Source organism: Pongo pygmaeus, chromosome 20 (assembly GCF_028885625.2).
Source record: "Pongo pygmaeus isolate AG05252 chromosome 20, NHGRI_mPonPyg2-v2.0_pri, whole genome shotgun sequence".
Taxonomy (NCBI): domain Eukaryota; kingdom Metazoa; phylum Chordata; class Mammalia; order Primates; family Hominidae; genus Pongo; species Pongo pygmaeus.
In genome coordinates, this window is record NC_072393.2 from 9,117,903 (window position 1) to 9,143,214 (window position 25,312).

Sequence of the window (25,312 nt, forward strand, 5' to 3'; positions counted from 1 at the left end):
CCATCTATCCATCCATCCACCTACCCACCCATCTGTCCATCCATCCATCCATCCATCCATCCACCTACCCATTTATCCATCCATCCATCTATCCACCCACCCATCTGTTCATCCATCTCTCCATCCATCCATTCATCCCTTCACCCACTCACCCACTGATCCATTCATCCATCCATCATCAATCTTTCCTTCCTTACACCTCTCTTTTCTTCCTTCCATCTACTTATCCATCTTTCCTCCTCCTTTTTTTCTTTCATCCATTTTCTTCTTTCTTCAATCCACTCATCCATCCTCTCTCCCTTCCTCCTTCCATTCATCACTTCTTCCTTCCATCTGTCACTTCTTCCTTCCATCTATCCACCTTGCCTTCCTTCCATATATATGGAATTGGTCCTACACCGCTCCAGGAACATTGGAAGGGGAGCAGAGGGGCGGGGTACAGAAATACTCTGGCCCTTCCATAGCCCCGCCCACCGTTGTCCCACCAATGCCTCCTATTGGCTGAAGCTAACAGAAAGCTAGTCAGCATGGGAGCCTGGGAAATGTAGTTTTCATGAGTCAGACGTCTATCCCACAGAGCACAGGAAGGTTGGAGAAGATTGGAGAATGGATCCAAGGACAAAAATAAAACAAAACAAAACAAAAACCCACATGTGGTATAACAGAGAAAGCCCATAAGAAGTTACATTCCCATAAAAGAGAAGCAGACAACAGAATATAAACAAATGAGTTCAAAAAAGTGGGAGAAGTATTGTGAAGGATTAACAGAAAAAAACCCCCAGGATCTCATTCGGAAGTAGGAGTGAGACAAATGCGTATAAGAAATTGACTTTTCCTTCACAGTCAGCAGAGTAAACAGACAACCTACAGAGTGGGAGAAAATCTTCACAATCTATATATCCAACAAAGGACTAATATCTAGAATCTACAACGAACTCAAACAAATTAGCAAGAAAAAAACAAACAATCCCATCAAAAAGTGGGCTAAGGACATGAATAGACAATTCTCGAAAGAATATATGCAAATGGCTAATGAACATATGAAAAAAATGTTCAACATTACTAGTGACTAGGGAAATGAAAATGAAAACCATAATGTGATACCACCTTACTTCTGCAAGAATTGCCACAATCAAAACATCAAAAAATAACATTTTTTGGGGGCCAAGATGGTTGACTATAAGCAGCAGCGCTCAGAGGCTCAGATTGAAAAAAACTGTAATAAGTGTGTGAATCCTTCCTGGCAACCAAAATGTCCAGGTTCCCTCATCAGAATTGACTAGAAGGCTGGCAGTGACCCACGGAGAGAAGGAAGAGCAGTGTGGTGTGGTGGCCCACCTGAGAGACACACGGGGAAGGGGAACCCCCTCCTTCCAGCAAAGGGAGGTGGTGAGTCAGCGGGCTACCCAAGCGGGGGAAACTGTGCTTTTTCCACGGAACTGTGCAACCCCCAGATTGGAAGATCTCACTCGCGAACCCATGCCACTGGGACCTAGTGTCCCAACCCCAGAACAGGCAGATTCTTACAGCTGGAATCTGCTTAAGCCTACGGAACTCCCCGGGGGAGGGGTGACCAGCACTGGCTGTGGCTGCCTGCTAAGTCTTTTTTGTTCCTTGGGGAAGGGGCGACAGCCAGCACTGGGACTCACAACTGCCTAACACGCTAAGCTCCCTGGGCGGGGGAAGGGCGGCACCCCTTTCAATAGCTCCAGGCTGCGCTTTTCCCCTGCTAGAGCCAGGTAGGCTGGACGGCTTGGTCCCAAGACTTGTCCCCACAGCCCAACACACCGGCTGTGGCAGTCTGCAGCCAGAGTGCCTTTTCAGGGCTAACCCTGAACCATCCTTCCTCAGTGGGCAGAGCTTCCTTGCAGGATCTCCAATGACTCCAGCCAGAGGCTCAGGGACAGAATTTGGACTCCCTGGGCTTGGGCCCCTAGTGGGAGGGATGGCTGCAGTCTCTGTGGACCAGCAGACTTAGCCTCTCCTCTGGTAGTTCTGAGGAATCCAGGCAGCCCAGACATATGGTTTCCCCCCAGTGAAGCACCCCCTCTCCACCAGGGGACAAAGTGCTTCATTAAATGGGTCCTGCTCCCCATGCCAGTCAACTGAGCGAGACCCTCCAACAATAGTTGTCAGACACCCTATACAGGAGCAATCCTACTGGCATCAGGTTGGTGTCCCTCGAGGTCAGAGGTCCCAGAAGAAGCAGGCACCTATGTTCGCTGCTCTCCAGCCTCCTTGAGTGACATCTCCAGGCATGGGAGCGAATCAGATGAATAGGGCCTGAAGTGAACCCCTAGCAAACTGCAGCAGCCCTACAGAAGAGGGACCTGACTATTGAAAGAACAAGCAGAAAGTGACAATAACAGCATCATCAACAACAACAACAACCAAAAGACCCCCGCAAAAACCCCATCCAAGGATCAGCAGCCTCAAAGCCTGAAACTAATACTCACGAAGATGGGAAAGAATCAATAAAAAAATGCTGAAAACCCAAAAGGCCAGAGTGCCTCTTTTCCTCCAAATGACCGCAACATCTCTCCATTAAGGGTGCAGAACTGGATGGAGGATCAGATGGATGAATTGACAGAAGTAGGCTTCAGAAGATGGGCAAAAAAAAGTACGATGAGCTAAAGGAGCATGTTCTAATGCAACGCAAAGCTAAGAACCTTGATGAAGTGTTAAAGGAATTGCTAACTAGAATAACCAGTTTAGAGAGGAACATAAACCAACCGATGGAGCCGAAAAACACAGCACAAAAACTTCGTGAAGCATACATAAGTATCAACAGCCAAATCGACCAAGTGGAAGAAAGGATATCAGCAATGACCAAGCTGAGCCTGAGCTGAGCCTTCTAGGAAAACCAAAGAGCCAACTACACATCATCAAGGAACCTAACTCTCTTGAATTCTGTCCCATAATCCTGAGTCACCTCCAATTGAATTGGTAGCGACTGATTTTTTTTTTTTTTTTTTTTTTTGGTAACCATTCTGAAGCTGTTTTGAACTGAGAGAAAATGAACACTATTATCAATTGGTGATGTCTGCCATGAATGCTGCAATCAATTAATGATGGCTGTCATGGATGAGGGAGTGGAGCAGAAGCCATATAGTTTTCCAGTGTAAACTCTGGCAGACACTAAAGTTGAACCAAGGCAGAAGAGGAAAGTTTCCATACATTATAAGAAAGCATACTTCATTCCTTCCTTCCCTGGGAAAATCCATGTTTTCCTGTAGATCTAAATCTGTCGATCTACCATGTACAAGGTCCTGAAGCAGATACTAGGGAAGCACAAGGGAGTAAGACACAGTTGCTCCAATCAGCAGGTTTATGCACTATTGGGGTGACTGGATATAAACACAATGTTCAAAGCAGAGAAACTGTGTTTGCAATTGACTTAAAAAAATATGCAACAGGACTTAAAGTGAGTGACAAAATAAAAGGTTCCCATGATTCTTTTGCCTATAATAATTCAAGATTTTTTTTTAGAAATCATATTAAATAGTACTAGTTAAACACTGAGCATAGCACTTTGGTGCATATTCAGTACCCAATAAGTTCATATATTATCTATTAACTTTATCACCACCACCATCACAATCATCACCATCCCTGTCACCATCACCATCATTATTGTCATAATCACCACCATCATTACCAACATCACCATCATCATCATTACCATCATCACCACCACCATCACCATTGTCATCATGATCATAATCACCATCATCATCATCATCATCATTGCCACCATCAGTATCATCATAAAAATAGCTCTCTGAGAGGAGAGATTATTAATTGTTTCATGATCCATGCCACAACCCCAGGATTTGGCAGAGCCCCAGGGCTTGGCACAATGCTCAATAAAATTTGTTGGTTAGCTCATCATCACTAGATTTATAAAGAATTTCCATCTTTATTTGACTGAATAATGGAAGAGATGTTTACACTCATCAACCATGCTCTAACAGAGGTGCCATTGGCTGGTACTTATTCAAGGGACCAGTAGAAGGGATGGATCCCCAGAGTTTCCCAGGTCCACTGTGGTAGTTCCAAGAGCTACAGAGAAACCCTCTTCAGAGGAAGCATCCAAGCCTCTCATGGCAGAAAGTTCAGCAAATAAAACTATTTACAGGGCTTGCTGCATATGGGGCCCGAGCTGAGTCTCTCTCTGGAGCTGGCCAGAAGGGAAAGGGAAGAACTTGTGCCCTCCCAGCCCCTTCCCTTATGAAGAGGACATAGGAGTATAGGAAGAGAGGACAGCTCCTGCCCTGCTTGGTGTATAATTGGGGCCACTGGAGCATCGGTTGAATACTCACTGCTGGTGGTGGGTACAGAGCTCCGATGGGTGAAACCTGCATAGAGAAGGAGGGAGGAGAGTGGGTAAGTGTTAAGGGAGAGATGGGGAATCAAATAGGGGTCACAGATACCCTAGTGGAATGGAAGAAGTTTCAAGGAACAGGGGCCTTTGAAGATTCTCTATCAGTACCCTCAGATCAGGGAAGAAGGTACTGAGGATGAACTCAGTCCAAGATGAAGAAACTATGAAGTTCAGACATCAGTCATCACATACAGACAACATAGCCAAGACGTCAATGCCAGTCAGGGAGTGTGACCTCAAGTCAGAGAGTAAGAGGCTGTCCAGCAAAGAGGAAGAATCTCCAACCACATCACAGCTGCTCACCATTGACATAGAGACTGTCCCTGTCCAGTGTGTAGGGGCCCAGCTCAGTGATGCTGTGGGTCAGCTGGCTCAGCTCCAAATACAGCTGCTCTCTGTCCAGCCCAGAGCCTGTGGGGTCAGGGCGGTGGGTGCAGATGGCATCCACTCCAGTGGCTTCCCCATCCTTCTCCGGCCTAGGGAGGGCAGATAAGGGGAATGACATTAAATAGATTGCCTATGGAGAGGCATTCTGAGATTCCTGGGGGCAGGACAGGAAGGGGACAGAGGAAATGAGAATCCTGGTAGACAGGTGAGAAGCCATACTAAGATTCTCTGAATGTGCCAACTTCCAGGCAGCCTGGGAATGTGAGTAGAGTCAGGAATACAAGAATTTTATAAAATTGCATTCTCATGGTATGGGGACAGGAGAGCCCAGACTTGAGAAACATTAAGAGCTGGAATCAGGGATGAAAGCAAGTGGATGGGGGATGTTTATCTTGAGAGAAACCTTGGAAGAGAACTTAACACCTGAAGGAGAGAGAGGCAGGGAGAAGTAAGAAATTCAGAGGGATGACCAAGGTAGAAGCCTGATCTGGCTGATGGGCCCTGCAAGTTCTCTCGATTGATGGGGGAGGTGGTAAGATCAGGAGATATGTTTGTCCTGGAGCCACCAATGCCTGAATTCCACTTGTGCTGAGGACTTCCATAGGGAGGGAAGGAAGAAAGCTGACTAAACTCCTTGGGCTTGGGAACACTTGGGGCAGCCAGACTGGTTATTCTCAGTTCTCACCTGAGCAAGGTCAGCCTGCAGCCAGAGTACAGATGGCCAACACTGGTGTTCTTGAACAAGGGCCTTAGCTGTGGAGGAGGAAGAGGGAGGTGAGTAGGACAGCTGAGAACATAGGAGTGAGGAAGATGTAAGGTGGGAGGGGCTGTAATCGGGGGCGAGGCTTGCATCTCTCGGGAGAGGGGAGGTGGGTGAGATCTTCTTCCATGCCTTGGAATGGGTGACGTAGGTGGAACGAGACAAGATGGGCAGGGCAGAGTGAGGTGGGCAGGGCTCTCACCAGACCCTGAAGGACCCTCTCTGTAGTGTTGAACTTCCTGGAGCCAGGCCACATATTCTCCTCATACCGCAGGTTAGTGATGGTGAAGTTGAGGGTGAATGGTATCAGGAGATGGCTGGCAGCTGTAGTGGAGGTGGGAAATAAACATTATGTTCAAAAGTAGAGAACATTTAAGAGTTTGTAATAGACTTATTTCTAAAGATATGCAACAAGATTTAAAGAGAGTGATAAAATAGAAGGTTTTCATGCTTCCCTTGACTATAACGATCAAAGTTTTTCATAGAGCATGCTAATAATAATAGTTAGATGCTGAGTATAACCTTTGGTGCAAATTCTGTGTTCCATAATACTAGATACTATCTATTACCTTTGTTATCACCACCATCATCATCATCACCAACACTGTGGCCATCACTTTCATTATTGTCATCACCACCACCATCAAGACAAAAATCATGATCATCATAATCCTTAACATCCCCACCACCATCACTATCATCATCCACATCATCACCTGCACCATCACCACCAGGAACATGGTCACCAACACCATCACTGTTTCATCCTTACCATCATGACAATCACCACCATCATCATCATGATCACCACCATCACCACCACCACCACAACAATCACGATCCACATCACCACCACTAGTACCATGATCACCAACACCATCATCACATCATCCTTAACCATCATCACCACCACCACCACACCACCACTATCATCATCATCCTCATTGTCAATATCACCATCACATTGTCACTCACCACCACAACCACCACCATCACCACCACCACTGTCATCCTTCCCATAATCACCACCATCACTATCATCATCATCATCACATCATCATTACCGTCAAAACCACTACCATCATCAATATCATCATCATCATCTTCATAATCACCATCATCATCACATCATGGTCATCAGCATCACCATCATTATTGTAATCATCTCCGGCAACATCATCGTCACTGCTACCCCACATCATCCTCAAAATAAAAGAAGCTCTCTGAGGGCAGAGATTTTTACCTCTTTTGTGTTCCCTGCCTTATCTCTAGGGCCTGGCAGAGAGTGGGTGCTCAAAGAAGTTTGTTGGGTGACTCATCATCAGTAAATTTGCTATGATTTTTAATCTTATTTGAGTGAAAAGGACAGAGATGTTGACACTCATCATGCATACTGTAATAGAGGTGCCATTGACTGGTACTTACCTGAAGGGCCAAATATCGAGACCGGAGTCCTAGATGCTCCCAGATACACTGTGGGGGTGCCAGGAGCTGAGGAGAAGCCCGCATTGGTTAAAGCAGCATAAGCTCTTTAGTTATGCTAAAGAGCATAAGCTCTTTCATGGCAGAAATGCCAGCAGATAGGAGTATTTCTGCATGCGGGGCTTGAGATTGGTGTCTCTCTGGAGCTGGGCCAGAGGGAAAGGGAATCCCTTGTGCCCTCTCAGATCCTTCCCTCATAAAGAAGATATAGGGGCATAGGAGAAGGGGGTCAGCTCCTGTCCTGCTTGGAGTAGGATTGGGGTCACTGGAACATTAGTAGAATACTCACTGCTGGTGGTGGGCACAGAGGTCCGATGAGTGAAACCTGCATAGAGAGGGAGGGAGGAGAGTGGGTAAGGGTTAAAGGAAAGGTGGGGGACCAAAAGGGGTCAGTGCTACCATAGTGCAATTGAAGGAGTTTCAGGGAACATGGGCTTTGAGGATTCTATATAAGCACTCTCAGATCAGGGAAGAAGGTCCTGAGGATGAAGATCTCCAGTACAAGATGAAGAAGAAACCATGAAGGTCATATCAATCATCAAATACAGAAAACATGGCCAAGACTTCAATGGCCAGGCAGGAAGAGTGACCTCAAGACAGAGAGTAGAGGCCTGCTCAGCAAGGAAGAAGAAACTCCAACCACATCACAATTGCTCACCATTGACAAAGAGGCTGTCGTTGTCCAGGGCATAGGGGCCCAGCTCAGTGATATTGTGGGTCAGCTGGCTCAGCTCCCAATACAGCTGCTCTCTGTCCAGCCTAGGGCTTTTGGGGTCAGGGTGGTGGGTGCAGACAGCGTCCACTCCAGTGGCTGTCCCATCCTTCTCAGGCCTGGAGAGGGGAGGTGAGGGGAATAATAATAAAGTTTTATCTAGGGAGGAGTCCCAAGATTGCTGAGTGAAAGACAGGAAGGGACCACAGGAAATGAGAAGCCTGATACACAGATGAGAAGCCACACTTAGATTCTCTGAGTTCACTGACTACTGTCCAGCTTGGGACGGTGAGCATACTTGTGGATAAAAGAATTTTTCTAACATTGCAGTGTGGCTCTTGCATTCTCATGGCATGAGGACAGGAGAGCCTAGACTTGAGACAGGTGACAAGCTGGAATTGGGAATTAAACAAGTGAATGAGGCATGTTTGTCTTGAGAGAAATCTTAGTTAGAGAATTTAACACCTAAAGGCAGGGGAGGTGGGGAGAAAAGAGGGTGGAAGTCCAATCCTGCTGATGGACCCTGTGGAAACTCTCAGTCAATTTGGGTGGGATGGCAGGGGGCAGTGGTAATATTGGGAGACAGGTTAGTCTTGGAGCCACTGTTCCTTGAGTTCCATCTTTGATGAGAATAACCACAGAGAGGGCAGGAAAAAAGAAGTCCAAACTCATGGAGACTGGGAACAATTGGGGCAGACAGGTTGGCAATTCTAAGTTCTCACCTGAGCAAAGTCAGTCTGCAGCCAGAGTACAGAGGGCCAACACTGGTGCTCTTGAACAGGGACCTGAGCTGTGGGGGAGGGAGAGGGAGGTGAGTAGGATGGCTGAGGGGGTAGGGGCAGGGGACTAGTCATTGGGGCTGGCACCAGTAGGCGGGCCTGGCATCAGTGGATGGGGGCTCATGTCTCTGGGTGTGAGGGGAGGTGAGTGAGATCTTCTTCCGTGGCCTGCCATGAGTGAGACAGGTGGGACTAGACAAGGTGAACTGGGCAGAGTGAGATGGGCGGGGCTCTTACCAGGCCCTGAAGGACCCTCTCCGTGGTGTTGAACTTCCTGGAGCCAGGGTGCTGCATGTTCTCCTCATACTGCAGGTTGGTGATGGTGAAGTTGAGAGTGAACGGCATCAGGAGAAGGCTGGCAGCTGTCGTGGAGGTGGGAAAGAAACAACATGTTCAAAAGTGGAGAACTTTATACATTTCCAAAAGGCCTACTTCTAAACATATGCAACAGGATTTAAAGAGAGAATAGTATAAAAAGTTTCCATGCGTTCCTTGAATATAACGATAGAAGTTTCTAACAAAGCCTACTAAATAATAGTAGTAGTTAGCATACCTCTTGGTGCATATTCAGAGTTCTATAATACTAAATATTATCTGTCACCTTTATTATTACCATTGTCATCATCAATGTCACCAACACTGTGACCCTATTATTGTCATCACCACCAGCATCAGCACCACCCACAGCAGCACCAAAATCATGACCAAAACTGTGGTGGGGATGACTCTAGCACCCCCACTACCATCATCGTCATCATCACCACCACCACAATCATCATCATTTGCATCATGATCACCAGCACCATGATTACCAACACCATTATCATATCATCATTATTCTCATCACCACAACCACCATCACAACCATCATCATTATAATCATCATTATCTTCATTGTAACCATCACAATCACTACTGTCAATCACTACCACAACCACCACCACCCTTACCACCATCATTCTTCCCATAATCACCCCTACAACTGCCCTCATCATCATCACATGATTACCATCATAACCACCACCACTACCATCATCATCATTCTTGTTGTCAACATCGTCATTACTATTGTCAATCACTACCAAAATTACCACCATCGCCAACACCACTAGCATCCTTCCCATAATCACCACCACCATTGTCATCATCATCACAGCATCACCATCATAACCCCTGCCACCACCATCATCATCATCACCACCATCTTCATAATTATAATCCTTATCGCCATCATCATCACTAGCATCACCATTCTTATTGTCATCATCTGCAGTAACTTCACCACCAACAACCCCCATCACCCTCACAATAAAACAAGCTTTCTTGCAGCAGATATTTTTAACTGTTTTGTGTCCCCTTCCTTATCCCTAGAGCCCTGCAGAAACTAGGCACTCAATTAAGTTTGTTAGATGACTCCTCATCCGTAGATTCACTAGGATTTTTTTATCTTTATTTAAGCGAAAATGGCAGAGATGTTGACAGTCATCAGGCATGCTCTAACAGAGATGCGATTGATTTGTACTTACCCGAGGGACCAGGTTTAGAAACTGGAGTCCCAGATGTTCCCAGGTCCACTGTGGAGGTCCCAGGAGCTGAGGAGAAGGCCTCATTAGTGAAAGTGTCGAACCCTCTCATGGCAGAAATGCCAGCAGGTAGGAGTATTTATGGACCTTGCAGCATGTGGGGCTTGAGCTGGGTCTCTCTCTGAAGAGACTTGGGCCAGAAGGGAAAGGGAGTAACTTGTGCTGTCCCAGCTCCTTTGCCCATAGAGGACATAGGGGCATGTGAGGAGGGGTGAGTTCTTGCCCTGCACGGTGTAGGATCAGGAGCACTGGAAATCAGTGGATACTCACTGCTAGTGGTGGGCACAGAGCTCCGCTGTGTGAAACCTGCATAGAGTGGGAGGGAAGAGGGTGGGTAAGGGTTAAGGGAGTGGTGGGGAACTATATAGGGGTCAGGGTACCCTGGTGCAATGGAAGAAATTTCCCAGAACACGAGCCATTGAAGATTCTCTATCAGCACCCTCAGATCCAGAAAGCAGATCCTGAGGATGAACTCAGTCCAAGATGAAATAGAAACCATGAAGTTCCAACCTCAGCCATCACATACAGACAACATGGATGAGCATTCAACAGCCAGGCAGGGAGTGTGACCTCAAGGCAGAGAGTAGAGGCTTCCCAGCAAGGAGACTCCAACCACATCACAGCTACTCACCATTGACATAGAGACTGTCCCTGTCCAGGGTGTAGGGGCCCAGCTCAGTGATGCTGTGGGTCAGCTGGCTCAGCTCCCAGTATAGCTGCTCTCTGTCCAGTCCAGGGCTTTTGGGATCAGGGCGGTAGGTGCAGATGGCATCCACTTTGGTGGCTGCCCCATCCTTCTTGGGCCTGGGGAGGGCAAGATTGGGGAAAGACAATACATGGATTGTCTAGGGAGGGGTTCTGAGATCCCACGGGGCAGGACAGGAGGGGGCCAGAGGAAATGAGAAGCCTGGTAGAGAAGTGAGAAGCCATACTTCCATTCTCTGAGTGCACTGACTCTCAGCAGCTATGAGCAGAATCGTGGATGCAAGGATTTTTATAAAATTGCAAAGTGGAAACTGCATTCTTGTAGCATGGGGTAAGGAGAACTCATACTTGAGACAGGTGAAGAGCTAGGCTTGGGGATGAAAGCAAGTGGATGAGGCATGTTTTTCTTGGGAGAAATCCTGGGAACAGAATTTAACAACTTGTGGAAAGGCAGGTAGGGGAAAGGAGGGAATTCAGAGAGATGACCAAGGTAGAAGCTCAGTCTTGCTGATGGGCTCTGCATCTCTCAGTTGAGGTGGGAGGTAGTAGGATCAGGAAGCACATTGGTCTTAGAGCCACTGCCTCCTGGATTCCACCTGTGCTACAGACATCTCCAGGGAGTGCAGAAGGGAAGCAGGTCAAACTGCTCAGATCAGTCAGACTGGGTGTTCTCAGTTCTCACCTGAGCAAGGCCAGTCTGCAGCCAGAGTACAGAGGGCCAACACTGGTGTTCTTGAACACAGGCCTGAGCTGTGGAGGAGGGAGAGGGAGGTAAGTGGGAGGACTGAAGTCATAGGGGTGTGGTAGAAGGGAGGTGGGCAGGGCTGGCAACAGTTGGTGGGGCTGGCATCAGTGGTTAGGGCATGCATATCTGGGGGCAAGATGAGGTAGGTGAGATCTTCCATGCTCTGCAATAGGTGAGGTGGGCAGGACTAAACATGGTGAGTGGGATAGAATGAGGTATGTGGGGCTCTTACCAGACCCTGAAGGACTCTCTCTGTGGTGTTAAACTTTCTAGAGCCAGGGTGATGCATGTTCTCCTCATACCACAGGTTAGTGATGGTAAAGTTAATTGTGAATAGCACCAGGAGAGGGCTGGTGGCTATAGTGAAGATGGGAAATAAACAGTGTTCAAAAGTAGGCTAACACTTAAGAATTTGTGATAGAATTGTTTCTAAACATATGCAACATGATTTAAAGTGACAAAATAAAAGGTTTTCACACTACCCTTCACTGTAATGGTAGATAGTTTTCATAGAGCATACTAAATAATAGTAGTTAGATGCTAAGCATGGCTCTTGGTGCATATTCAGTATTCCATACTACTAGACATTATCTACTACATTTGCCAACACCACGATCATCATCAACATCAGCAACACTGTGACCATCGCTATCATTATTGTCATCACCACCAGCATCAGCACTAAAACCATGACCACCATAATCTCTATGATCCCCACCCATCATCATCATTACACCACCAGCACCACAACCATCATCATCCATATAATCAGCACTAGCACATGGTCACTAACACCATTATCATATCATTCTTACCATCATAACCACCATCACCACCTCCATCATCATTATCATTATCATCATCACCACCATCATTATCCTTATTGTCAACATCACGATCACATTGTCAATTATCATCAGAACCATCACATCACCACCACCACTATCATTCTTCCCTTAATCGTCACCACCACCATCATCATCATCATCACCAACATCATCAGCAACACCATCATTGTTGTCATCATGTCCACCACCCCATCATTATCATCATCATCACAACAATATAACTTTCCTGAGGACAGAGATTTGTATTTCTTTTGTGTTCCCTGTCTTATCCCTAGGGCCCCGAAGAAGCCAGACGCTCAACAAAATTTGTTGGTTGACTTGTCATCACTAGATTCACCAGGACTTTTCATTTTTATTTGAGTGAAAATGGCAGAGTTGTAGGCCAGGTGTGGTGGCTCATGCCTGTAATCCCAGCACTTTGGGGGGCCAAGGCAGACAGATCATGAGGTCAGGAGTTCGAGATCAGCTTGACCAACATGGTGAAGCTCCATCTCTACTAAAAATATAAAAATTAGCTGGGTGTGGTGGCATGCACCTGTAATCCCAGCTACTCAGGAGGTGGAGGCAGGAGAATCGCTTGAACCTAGGAGGCAGAGGTTGCAGTGGGCTGAGATCACGCCATTGCATTCTAGCCTGGGTGACAGAGCAAGACTCTGTCTCAAAAAACAAAAAACAAAAAAAAACAAAGAAAAGAAAATGGCAGAGATGTTGACACTCCTCAGGCATGCTGTAATAGAGATGGCACTGAATGGTACTCACTCGTGGGTCCAGACAGGGAGGCTGGAGTTCTCGAGGTTGCCAGGTACATTGTGGAGGTATCAGGAGCTGAGGAGAAGGTTTGCTGTATTAGTGAAAGCAGCAAACCCTCTCATGGCAGAAACACCAGCAGGTAGGAGTATTTATGGCCCTTGCTGCATGTGGGGCAGTATCTCCATCTGGAGCTGGGCCAGAGGGAAAGGGATATAACTTGTGCTCTCTCAGTTCCTTCCCTCATGAAGAGGATATAGGGGCATAGAAGGAGAGGTAAGCTCCTGCCCTTTATGGTGTAGGATCAGGAGCACTGGAACATCAGTTAATACTCACTTCTGGTGGTCATCATGGAGCTCTGATGGGTGAAACCTGCATTGAGATGGAGGGAAGAGTGGGTAAGTGTTAAGGGAGTGGTGGGGTACCCTGGTGCAACAGAAGGAATTTCCCAGAACATGGGCCATTGAAGATTCTCCATCAGCACCCTCAGATTTAGAAAGCAGATCCTGAGGGTAAATTCAGTCTGAGATGAAAAAGAAACCATGAGGTTTTGACCTTAGCCACCACATACAGACAACATGGCTGAGCCTTCAATAGCCAGATGAGAAGTGTGACTTCAAGCCAGAGAGGAGGGGCAGCCCAGCAAGGAGGAAGAGACTCCAACCACATCAAAGCTGCTCACCATTGACATAGAGACTGTCTCTGTCCAGGGTGTAGGGGCCCAGCTCAGTGATGCCGTGGGTCAGCTGGCTCAGCTCCCAGTACAGCTGCTCTCTGTTCAGTCCAGGGCTTTGAGGGTCAGGGCGGTGGGTACAGATGGCATCCACTCTGGTGGCTGCCTTGTCCTTCTCTGGCCTGAGGAGGTTAGGTGGGGTGGGGGGGTGACAATGAAAGGATTGCCCAGGAACGGGTCCTGAGATTCCTGAGGGAAGGACAGGGAGGGGAGAGAGGAAATGAGAAGCCTGGGAGAGAGGTGAGAAGCCACAGTTAATTTCTCTAAATGCACCAACTCCCAGCCAGCCTTGGACTGGGAGCAGAGTCATGGACACAAGAGTATTTATGAAATTGCAAGGTGAAACCTGCAGTTTGATAGCACAAAGACAGGAGAGCTCAGATTTGAGACAAGTGAAGAGGTAGAATCAGAGATAAAAGCAAGTGAAAAAGCCACCTTTCTCTTAAGGGAGACCTTGGGAACAGAATTTTAAAGTTATATGGGGGAATGGAAGGTATTAAGAAGGATGAATGGAGTAAGAATCCAATCTTGATGATGGGCTCTGCGGAATCTGTCACTTGAGTGGGGAAGTGCTAGGATCAGGAGGCACATTCTTTCTTGAAGCCACTGTCAACTGAATCCCACTTCTGCTGAGGACGTTCACAGGGAGGGCAAGAAGGATGCTTCTGGGGCCTGGGAATACTTGGGTAAGCCCTGATTGGCTATTCTAAGGTCTCACCTGAGCAAGGTCAGTCTGCAGCTGGAGTACAGAGGGCCGATACTGGTATTCTTGAACAAGGGCCCGAGCTGTGGAGGAGGGAGAGGGAGGTGATTGGGAGGGCTGATGAGGAGGGGCAGGGCAGAAATGAGATAGGTGGGTGGGGCTCACACCAGTGGGTAGGGTTTGTGACTCGGGGTCAAAGGTGGTTCACATTGGATCTTCTTCTATATCCCTGGCGTGGGTGATGCAGGTGGAATCTGGTAAGGTGGGCCAGGCTGAGTTAGATGGGTTGGACTCTCACCAGACCCTGTAGGACCCTCTCTGTGGTATTGAACCTCCTGGAGCCAGGGTGTCGCATGGCCTCCTCATACTGCAAGTTGGTGATGGTGAAGTTGAGGGTGAATGGCACCAGGGGAGGGCCAGGCACTGTAGTGGGAGTGAGAAACAAACACTATGTTCAGAAGTAGGGAAATTAAGGGTTTGCAATAGAATTATTTTTAAATATACACAGCATTAAATGGGATGGACAAAATGAAGATTTTTGATCCCTCCCTTAACTATAATGATAGAATTTAAAAAAACACATACTATATCATATCAGTTGGATGCTAAGCCTAGCTTTCACTGTATGTTCATTGCTCAACAATGTCATGTTATCCCTTACCTTTGATACTGCCATCATAATCACCATCATTGTCACCTACAGCATCATTATTGTCATCATCATTGCCACCACCACCACCGTAATAATCCCCACAATCACCACCAGCACAACCATCGCCACCATCATCATGATCATCACCATCATTACTGTCATCATCACTGCCACCATCATCACCATGATAATCCCCATCACCACCACCATAGTCATCATCATCACCATCATTACTGCCATCATCACCGCCATCATCATCACCAGGATAATCCCCACTGTCATCATCATCATCACCATCATTGTCACCCACACCATAATTGTCATCATTACTGCCACCACCACCACCATGATAATCTCCATCATCACCACCAGCACCAGAACCATCATCATCACCATCACCATCATTGTCACCCACACCATCATTGTTGTCACCATCACTTCCATGACCACCACCATGATCATCTCCATCATGACCACCAGCACTATCATTTATCACACTCAACACATCATCATTATCATCATAACCCCCACCTTCATCCTCATCCTCACCTGTCATCATCCTCACCACCTTCATCATCATTATCATCATTGCTACCATAAGCATCACCATCATCATCAAAACCACCACCATGATCATCATCACCACCCACCACAGTCATCATCACAAGAATATAAGCTCTCTGATGGCAGAGACTTTTATCTGTTTTGTATACTTGCTGTATCCCTAGGGTCTGGCACAGAGGAGGTGCTCAATAACATTTGTAGGTTGACGCACCATCACTAGATTTACTATGATTTTTACATTTATTTGAGTAAATAATGGTAGACATGTTGCTGCTCACCAGTCATGCTCTAACAGAGGTGCCTTTGACTGGTACTTACCTATGGGTCTAGGTAGGGAGGATGGATTTTCAGAGGTTCCTAGGTATACTGTGGAGGTCCCAGGAGCTGAGGGAAAGACCTCATCAGTGAAAGCAGCAAGCTCTCTCATGGCAGAAATGCCAGTAGGTAAGACTATTTATGGGCTTTGCTGTATGTGGGGTTGGAGCTGGGTCTCTCCCTGGGGCACAGGGTAAAAGGAATAACTTGTGCCCATCCAGATCCTTTGCTCATCAAAATAACAGAAAGGCATATGAAGTGGGTTCAGGTCCTGCCCTGTTTAATGTAGGATTGGGGGCACTGGAATGTCAGTTGAATACTCACTGCTGGTGATGGGCACAAAGTTCCGATGGGTGAAACCTGCAGAGAGAGAGAGGAAGAATAGTGAATAAGAGTCAAAGGAGAGGTGGGTGACCAAATAGGGGTCATGGTACCCTGGTTCAATGGAAGGAGTTTCATGGAACAAAGGCCATTGGAGAGTCTCTATTACCACCTCACATCAAGGAGGAAGACGCTGAAGATATAACTCAGTGCAAGATGAAGAAGAAACCCTGAAGTTTAGATGTCAGCAATCACAAAAAGACAAAGTGGCTGCGCCTACAATAGTGAGGCAGGAATTGTGACCTCAAGCCAGAGAGTAGAGGCCACTCATCAAGAAGGAAAAGCCTGCAACCACATCACAGGCACTCACCATTGACATAGAGACTGCCTCTGTCCAGGAGGTAGGGGCCCAGCTCAGTGATGCCATGGGTCAGTTTGCTTAGCTCCCAGTATAGCTGCTCTCTGTCCAGTCCAGGGTTTAGAGGGTCAAAGCGGTGAGTGCAGATGGTGTCCACGCCAGTGGCTGCCCCATGTTTCTCAGGCCTGAGGAGGATAAGTGAGGGGAATGACAATAAATGGATTGCCTAGGAAGAGGTCCTGAGATTCCTGAGGGAAGGACAGGCAGGGGCCAGAGGAAATGGTACAAAGGTGAGAAGCTACACATAGATTCTGTGAGTGCACCAACTCCCAGCCAGCCTGGGTCTGTGAGCAGAATCATGGACACAAAAATATTTGTAACATTATAAAGCGGATCCTCTATTCTCAGGGGATGGGGACAGGAGAACTCAGACTTGAGACAGGTGAAGAGCTGGAACTGGGGATCAAAGCAAGTGGATGAGGCATGTTTGTGTTTGAAAGAAATGCTGGTTGTAGAGTTTATTATCTGCAGGAAAGGGAGGCGGTGGGGAAGGAGGGAATTTAGAGGGATGACCAGGGTAGGGGCCCTATCCTGCTGATGAGCTCTGCAGCATCACTGTTGAGTGGAGAGATGTTACTATCAGGGACACCTTGGTCCTGGAGCCACTGCCTCCTGGATTCCACCAGTGCTGAGGGCACCCCCAGGGAGGGCAGGAAGGAAGTTGTCCAAACTTCTTGGGACTAGGAACAATTGGAGAAGGTAGGCTGGCTCCTCTAAGGTCTCACCTGAGAAAGGTCAGTCTGCAGCCAGAGTACAGAGGGCCGACACTGGTGCTCTTGAACAAGGGCTTGAGCTGCAGAGGAGGGAGAGGGAGGTGAATGGGAGAGCTGAAGTGTAGGGGCGTGGCAGACATAAGGTAGAAGGGGCTGGCATCAGTGGGCAGGGCTTGTATCTCTGGGACCCAGGAATGGTGGGTGAGATCTCCGTGGCCCTGGCATAGATGATGTAGGTGGGACTGGCAAAATGGTAGGGCTCTCACCAGACCCTGCAGGACTCTCTCTGTGGTGTTGAACTTCCTGGAACCAGGGTGACGCATGTCCTCCTCATACTGTAGGTTGGTGATAGTGAAGTTGAGGGTGAATGGCACCAGGAGAGGGCCAGGGGCTGCAGTGGGAGTGGGAAGTAAACACTATGTTCAAAAGTAGGAAAAATATGATATTGCAATGGACTTATTTTTAAACACATGCAGAATTTATCACACCTGCAATCCCAGCACTCTGGGAGGCCAAGGCAGGTGGATCACGAGGTTGGGAGATCAAGACCATCCTGGCCAACATGATGAAAACAAAGTAAACCCGTCTTTACTTAAAAAAAAAATACAAAAATGAGCTGGGTGTGGTGGCACGTCTGTAATCCCAGATATTTGGGGGGCTGAGGCACAAGAATCACTTGAACCCACGAGGTGGAGGTTGCAATGAGCTCAGATCGCACCACTGCACTCCAGCCTGGCGACAGAGTGAGACTCTGTCTCAAAAAAACAAAACAAACAAACAAAAAACCATATGCAGCATTTAAAGTGATAGAATTTTGTAGAAAGCATACAATAGTAGGTAAATACTGAGCATAGCTCTTGATGCATATTCAGTGCTCAATATTGCCAAAAATTATCTATTCTCTTTGTTTCTACTATCATCATCATCACCATCATCCTCATCACCACCATTATTCTTGTCTTTCTCATTACCACCACTATCATCAGCATCACCATTACCATCATCATCATCACAGTCATCATCATCATCACCACTGTCATCACCATTATCATCACCAACACCCACTTAATCATCATCATCACAGAAATATAAGCTCTCTGAATGCAGTTATTTTATCTCTTTTCTGTTCCCTGCTGTATCCCCGGGCATTAAAGTTTGGGAGTTGACTTACCGTCACTAGATTTACCATTACTTTCCATCTTTATTTGAGTCAATAATGGCAGAGATGTTGGCATGCTCAGGCATGATCCAACAGAGGTGCCATTGACTGGTGCTCACCTGTGTGGCCAGGGAGGGAGGCTGGAGTCCCAGAGGTTTCCAGGTGCACTGCAGAGGTCCCAGGAACTGAGAATAAGCCCTCATTACTGAAAGCAGCAAACCCTCTCATGGTGGAAATGCCAGCAGGTAAAACTATTACGGGCCCCACTGCATTTGAGGTTTGAGCTGAGCCTCTCTATGAAGCTAAGACACAGGGGAAAGGAAATAAATTGTGCCCTCCAAGCCTTTTCCCACAAGAAGAGGACGTAAGGGGATAAGAGATAAGGTCAGCTCCTGCCCTGCTTGGTGTAGGATTAGGGGGACTGGAACATCAGTAAAATACTCACTACTGGTGGTTGGCACAGAGCTCTGATGGGTGAATCCTGCAGAGAGAGGGAGGGAGGAGAGTGGGTAAGGGTTAAGGAGAGGTCAGACCAAATAGGGGTCAGGGTTACCCTAGTGCAATGAGGAAAGTTTCATGATGCATGGTCATTGAGATCCCTTACCAGCACCCGCACATGGGGGAAGAAGGCCTTGAGGGTGAAATCCGTGCAAGATGAAGATGAAACCATGAAGTTGAAACTTCAATCATCACATATAGAGCACATCATCAAACCCTCAATGGTCAGAAAGGGCATGTGACCTCAGGACAGACAGTAGCATCTGCCCAGCTAGGAGGAAGAGCCTCCAACCACATCACGGCTGCTCACCATTGACATAGAGACTGTCCCTGTCCAGGGTGTAGGGGCCCAGCTCTGTAATGCTGTTGGTCAGCTGGCTCAGCTCCCAGTATAGCCGCTCTCTGTCCAGTACAGGACCGGTGGGATCAAGGCGGAGGGTGCAGATGGCGTCCACTCCAGTGGCTGCCCCATCCTTCTCAGGTCTGGGGAGGGTAAGAGTGGGGAATGGCATTAAGTGGATTGCCTAGGGAGGGGTTCTGAGCTTACTGGGTGAAGGACAGGAAGGGGCCAGAGGAATTAAGAAGCCTGGTACAGAAGTGAGAGAAGCCACACTTTGATTCCTTGAGTGCTTTGACTCCCTGCCAGCTTGGGACTGTGAGCAGAGTCATGGGTGCAAGGATTTTCATGAAATCACAAGGTGCAACCTGCATTCTCAGAGCAATGGGGAAAGAAGAGTTCAGTCCTGAGACAGGGGAAGAACAAGAATTAGGGGTGAAAGCAAGTAGATGAGGCATGTTTGGAGAGAAATTCTGGGAACAGAGTTTAACAATTGGAGGAAAGGGAGGTGGAGGGAATTTAGAGGGGTGATGGGTAAGGGATCAATCCTGCTGATAGACTCCGAAGAATTTGTCAGTTGATGTGGGTAGGGCAGGAAAGAAGGTGAGCAAACTCTTTGGGCCTGGGAACAATTGGGGAAGCCAAGCTGGAAATTCTAAGGTCTCACCTGAGCAAGGTCTGTCTGCAGCCAGAGTACAGAGGGCCAACAGTGGTGCTCTTGAACAAGGGCTTGAGCTGTAGAGGAAGGGGAGAGAGGTGAGTGGGTGGGCTGAGGCGGAGGGACGGGGCAGACATGAGGTAGGAGGGGCTGGCATCACTAGGCGGGGCTGGCATCTCTGGGGCCAAGGAGTGGTGGGTGAGATCTTCCATGGCCCTGGCGTGGGTGATATAAGCGGGACTGGTAAGGTGGTGGAGCTCTTACCAGACCCTGCAGAACCCTCTCCGTGGTGTTGAACTTCCTGGAACCAGGGTGTTGCATGTTTTCTTCATAATGCAGGTTGGTGATGGTAAAGTTGAGGGTGAATGGTATCAAGAGAGGGACAGGGGCTGTAAATGGATTGGGAAATAAACACTATGCTCAAAAGTAGAGAAATATATAACAGTTTGCAATAGACTTATTTTTGAACATATGCCAACAGCAGTTAATGTGGATAAAAAATAAAAGATTTTCATGCCTCTCTTGGCTAAAATGATAGAAGTTTTCCATAAAGAAGCATATTATATAATTGTAATTAGATGGTGAACATAGTGCTTGGTGCAGATTTAGTACTCAATAATGTCAGATGTTATTTTTTACCTCTGTTATTGCCACCTTCGTCAGCAACGTAACCATAGTTGTCGCCATGGACATCATCACTTTCATCACCATCAACATCAGCACCACCATTACCACCATCCTCATCACCATCACCACCACAGTGATCATAATCAGCATCATTACCGCCAGCACCATCATAATATTATCATTACCAGGATAACCACCAACACAATCATCATCATCATCATCATCATCATCTTCATTATCCTAATTGTCAACACCACAATCATCATTGGCAATCATCATCGTCACCACAATCATCACTATAATCATCACATCACCACCATCACATCATCATTCCTGTTATAACCAGCACCACCATTATCACCATCATCTTCATCACCATCTTCATAATCACCATCACCATAATCACCACCACCATCACCAACATCATCAGCAGCATCGCCATCTTTATAGTCATCTCCATCATATCATCATCATCTCCATCTCCACTACCATCATCATCACTGCCACCCTTATCATCCTCATCATCACAAGAATATAAGCTCTCTGAAGGAAGACATTTTTATCTCTTTTGTATTCCCTGCCATATTCCATGGGCCTGGCACAGAGCAGGTGCTCAATAAAGTGTGTTGGTTGCATCAGCAACACTAGATTTGATTTGCTATGATTTTTCATCTTAATTTGCATGAAAATGACAGAGATGCAGACACTCACCATCGACTGGTATCATTGACTGACTGGTGCTCACCTGTGTGGCCGGGGAGGGAGGATGGAGTCCCAGAGGTTGCCAGGTGCACTGTGGAGGTCCCAGGAGCTGAGAAGAAGCTCTCATCAGTGAAAGCAGCAAGTACCATTATGGCAGAAATGCCAGCAGGTAATACTATTATGGGCCCTGCTGCATTTGAGGTTTGAGCTGAACCTCTTTATGGAGCTAGGGCACAGGGGAAAGGGAATAATTTGTGCCCTCCCAGCCTTTTCCCTCATGAAGAGGACATAAGGGGATAAGAGGTAAGGTCAGCCCCTGCCCTGCTTGGTGTAGGATTGGGGGGACTGGAACATCAGTAAAATACTCACTGCTGGTGGTTGGCACAGAGCTCCGAGGGTTGAAGCCTGCAGAGAGAAGGAGGGAGGAGAGTGGGTAAGTGTTAAGGAGAGGTCAGACCAAATAGGGATAAGGGTTACCCTAGCGCAATGAGGAAAGTTTCATGATGCATGGTCATTCTGATTCTTCACCACCACCCTCACATGGGGGAAGAAGGCCTTGAGGGTGATATCCGTGCAAGATGAAGATGAAACCATGAAGTTGAAACTTCAATCATCACATATAGAGCACATCATCAAACCCTCAATGGTCAGACAGGGCACGTGACCTCAGGACAGACAATAGAGTCAACCCAGCTAGGAGGAAGAGACTCCAATCACATCACAGCTGCTCACCATTGACATAGAGACTGTCCCTGTCCAGGGTGTAGGGGCCCAGCTCTGTGATGCTGTTGGTCAGCTGGCTCAGCTCCCAGTATAGCCGCTCTTTGTCCAGTCCAGGATCGGTGGGATCAAGGCGATGGGTACAGATGGTGTCCACTCCAGTGGCTGCCCCATCCTTCTCAGGTCTGGGGAGGGTAAGAGTGGGGAATGGCAATAAATGGATTGCCTAGGGAGGGGTTCTGAGCTTACTGGGTGAAGGACAGGAAGGGGCCAGAGGAATTAAGAAGCCTGGTACAGAAGTGAGGGAAGCCACATTTTGATTCTCTGAGTGCTTCAACCCCCTGCCAGCCTGGGACTGTGAGCAGAGTCACGGATGCAAGGATTTTCATGAAATCACAAGGTGCAACCTACATTCTCACAGCAATCGGGAAAGAAGAGCTCAGTCCTGAGACAGGGGAAGAACAAGAATTAGGGGTGAAAGCAAGCAGATGAGGCATGTTTGTTTGGAGATAAATTCTGGGAACAGAGTTTAACAGCTGGAGGAAAGGGAGGTAGAGGGAATTTAGAGAGGTGATGACAGTAAGGGATCAGTCCTGCTGATGCACTCCAAAGAATTTGTCAGTTGATGTGGGAGGTGGTAGAATCAAGAGACAAATTTGTTCTGGAGCCAGTGCCTCCTGAATTCCATCTCTGCTGAGGCCATCCCTTGGTAGGGCAGGAAGGAAGGTGAGCAAACTCTTTGGGCCTGGGAACAACTGGGGAAGCCAAGCTGGAAATTCTAAGGTCTCACCTGAGCAAGGTCAGTCTGCAGCCAGAGTACAGAGGGCCAACACTGGTGTTCTTGAACAAGGGCTTGAGCTGTTGGGGATAGGGAGGGAGGTGAGTGGGTGGGCTGAGGTGGAGGGATGGGGCAGACATGTGGTAGGAGAGGCTGGCATCACTAGGGGGGGCTTGCATCTCTGGGGCCAAGGAGTGGTGGGCGAGATCTTCCATGGCCCTGGCGTGGGTGATATAAGCAGGACTGGTAAGGTGGTGGAGCTCTTACCAGACCCTGTAGAACCCTCTCCGTGGTGTTGAACTTCCTGGAACCAGGGTATTGCATGTTTTTCTCATAATGCAGGTTGGTGATGGTAAAGTTGAGGGTGAATGGTATCAGGAGAGGGCCAGGGGCTGTAAACAGGTTGGGAAATAAACACTGTTCAAAAGTAGAGAAATATATAACAGTTTGCAACATATTTATTTTTTATTTTTTATTTTTTGAGATGATGTCTCACTCTGTAGCCCAGGCTGAAGTGAAGTGGTGCAATATCGGTACACTGCAACCTCTGCCTCCCAGGTTGAAGCGATTCTCCTGCCTCAGCCTCCCAAGTAGCTGGGTATACAGGCGCATACCACCACGTCTGGCTAATTTTTTGTATTTTTAGTAGAGATGGGGTTTCGCCATGTTAGCCAGTATGATCTTGATTTCCTGACCTTGTGATCTGCTTGCCTCGGCCTCCCAAAGTGCTGGGATTACAGGCGTGAGCTACTGCACCCGGCCACAATAGACTTATTTTTTAATGTATTCTACAGCATTTAATGTGAATGAAAAATATAAGATTTTCATGCCTCTCTTTACTACAATGATAGAAGTTTTTCACAAAGAAGCATATTACATAATTGTAATTAGATGGTAAACATAGCTCTTGGTGCAGATTCAGTGCTCAATAATGTCAGATGTTATTTTTTACCTCTGTTATTGCCACCTTCATCAGCAACATAACCATAGTTGTCGCCATGGCTATCATCACTTTCATTGCCATCAACATCAGCACCACCACTACCACCATCCTCATCACCATCACCACCACAGTGATCATAATCAGCATCATTACCACGAGCAGCATCATAATATTATCATTACTAGGATAACCACCAACACAATCATCATCATCATCATCATCTTCATTATCCTAATTGTCAACACCACAATCATCATTGGCAATCATCATCATCACCACAATCATCTCAAACATCACCACTATCATCACCACAATCATCACATCACCACCATCACATCATCATTCCTGTTATAACCAGCACCACCATTATCACCATCATCTTCATCACCATCTTCATAATCACCATCACCATAATCACCACCACCATCACCAACATCATCAGCAGCATCGCCATCTTTATAGTCTTCTCCATCATATCATCATCATCTCCATCTCCACCACCATCATCATCACTGCCACCCTTATCATCCTCATCATCACAAGAATATAAGCTCTCTGAAGGAAGACATTTTTATCTCTTTTGTATTCCCTGCCACATTCCATGGGCCTGGCACAGAGTAGGTGCTCAATAAAGTGTGTTGGTTGCATCAGCAACACTAGATTTGATTTGCTATGATTTTCATCTTAATTTGCATGAAAATGACAGAGATGCAGACACTCACCATCGACTGGTATCATTGACTGGTGCTCACCTGTGTGGCCGGGGAGGGAGGATGGAGTCCCAGTGGTTGCCTGGTACACTGTGGAAGTCCCAGGAGCTGAGAAGAAGCTCTCATCAGTGAAAGCAGGAAGTACCCTCATGGCAGAAATGGCAGCAGGTATGACTATTATGAAACTTGATGCATATGGGGTTTGACCTAGATCAGTTTGTAGCTGGGACAGAAGGGAAGATGAATCACTCCTGCCTTCCCAGCTCCTTCTCTTAAGAAGAGGAGCCATGGATTTATAAGGAGGAGGGTCAGCTCCTGCTCCGCTTTGTGTAGAATCAGGGGCATGAGATTATCAGTTGAATACTCACTACTGGTGGTAGGCACAGAGTTCTGATGGGTGAAACCTGCACAGAAAGAGGGAGTAACCTGAGTAAGGTTAAGGTAGAGGTGGATAACAAAATAGGGGTCAGGGCTACCCTGGTGAAATGGAACCGGGGCTGCTGGAGGTTTTCTATCAGGACCCTCACATCAGGGAAGAAAACCCTGAGGGTAGACCCAGTCTCCAACATAAAGAAGAAACCATGACATTCTGATGTCAACTATCAAATATAGACAACATGGTCAAGCTT

General features: G+C 47.2%; 1 protein-coding gene across 1 annotated transcript in view; it reads right to left on the reverse strand.

Moving 5' to 3' along the window:
* MUC16 (mucin 16, cell surface associated) overlaps positions 1-25,312 on the reverse strand; it is a 91,323-nt gene that overhangs the window by 29,310 nt on the left and 36,701 nt on the right. The window contains exons 38-72 of the mRNA XM_063658436.1: positions 25,052-25,087; positions 24,726-24,791; positions 23,298-23,422; positions 23,043-23,110; positions 22,265-22,437; positions 21,902-21,937; positions 20,468-20,592; positions 20,213-20,280; positions 19,519-19,691; positions 19,156-19,191; positions 18,830-18,895; positions 17,818-17,942; positions 17,564-17,631; positions 16,791-16,963; positions 16,424-16,459; positions 16,103-16,168; positions 14,867-14,991; positions 14,584-14,651; positions 13,815-13,987; positions 13,469-13,504; positions 13,145-13,210; positions 11,770-11,894; positions 11,475-11,542; positions 10,719-10,891; positions 10,358-10,393; positions 10,031-10,096; positions 8,742-8,866; positions 8,448-8,515; positions 7,672-7,844; positions 7,303-7,338; positions 6,957-7,022; positions 5,734-5,855; positions 5,457-5,524; positions 4,688-4,860; positions 4,323-4,358 (exon numbers count right to left, since the gene is read on the reverse strand). Of these exons, the coding sequence (XP_063514506.1) occupies positions 4,323-4,358; positions 4,688-4,860; positions 5,457-5,524; positions 5,734-5,855; positions 6,957-7,022; positions 7,303-7,338; positions 7,672-7,844; positions 8,448-8,515; positions 8,742-8,866; positions 10,031-10,096; positions 10,358-10,393; positions 10,719-10,891; positions 11,475-11,542; positions 11,770-11,894; positions 13,145-13,210; positions 13,469-13,504; positions 13,815-13,987; positions 14,584-14,651; positions 14,867-14,991; positions 16,103-16,168; positions 16,424-16,459; positions 16,791-16,963; positions 17,564-17,631; positions 17,818-17,942; positions 18,830-18,895; positions 19,156-19,191; positions 19,519-19,691; positions 20,213-20,280; positions 20,468-20,592; positions 21,902-21,937; positions 22,265-22,437; positions 23,043-23,110; positions 23,298-23,422; positions 24,726-24,791; positions 25,052-25,087 (3,243 nt within the window). The remainder of the gene's footprint in view (positions 1-4,322; positions 4,359-4,687; positions 4,861-5,456; positions 5,525-5,733; positions 5,856-6,956; positions 7,023-7,302; positions 7,339-7,671; positions 7,845-8,447; positions 8,516-8,741; positions 8,867-10,030; positions 10,097-10,357; positions 10,394-10,718; positions 10,892-11,474; positions 11,543-11,769; positions 11,895-13,144; positions 13,211-13,468; positions 13,505-13,814; positions 13,988-14,583; positions 14,652-14,866; positions 14,992-16,102; positions 16,169-16,423; positions 16,460-16,790; positions 16,964-17,563; positions 17,632-17,817; positions 17,943-18,829; positions 18,896-19,155; positions 19,192-19,518; positions 19,692-20,212; positions 20,281-20,467; positions 20,593-21,901; positions 21,938-22,264; positions 22,438-23,042; positions 23,111-23,297; positions 23,423-24,725; positions 24,792-25,051; positions 25,088-25,312) is intronic.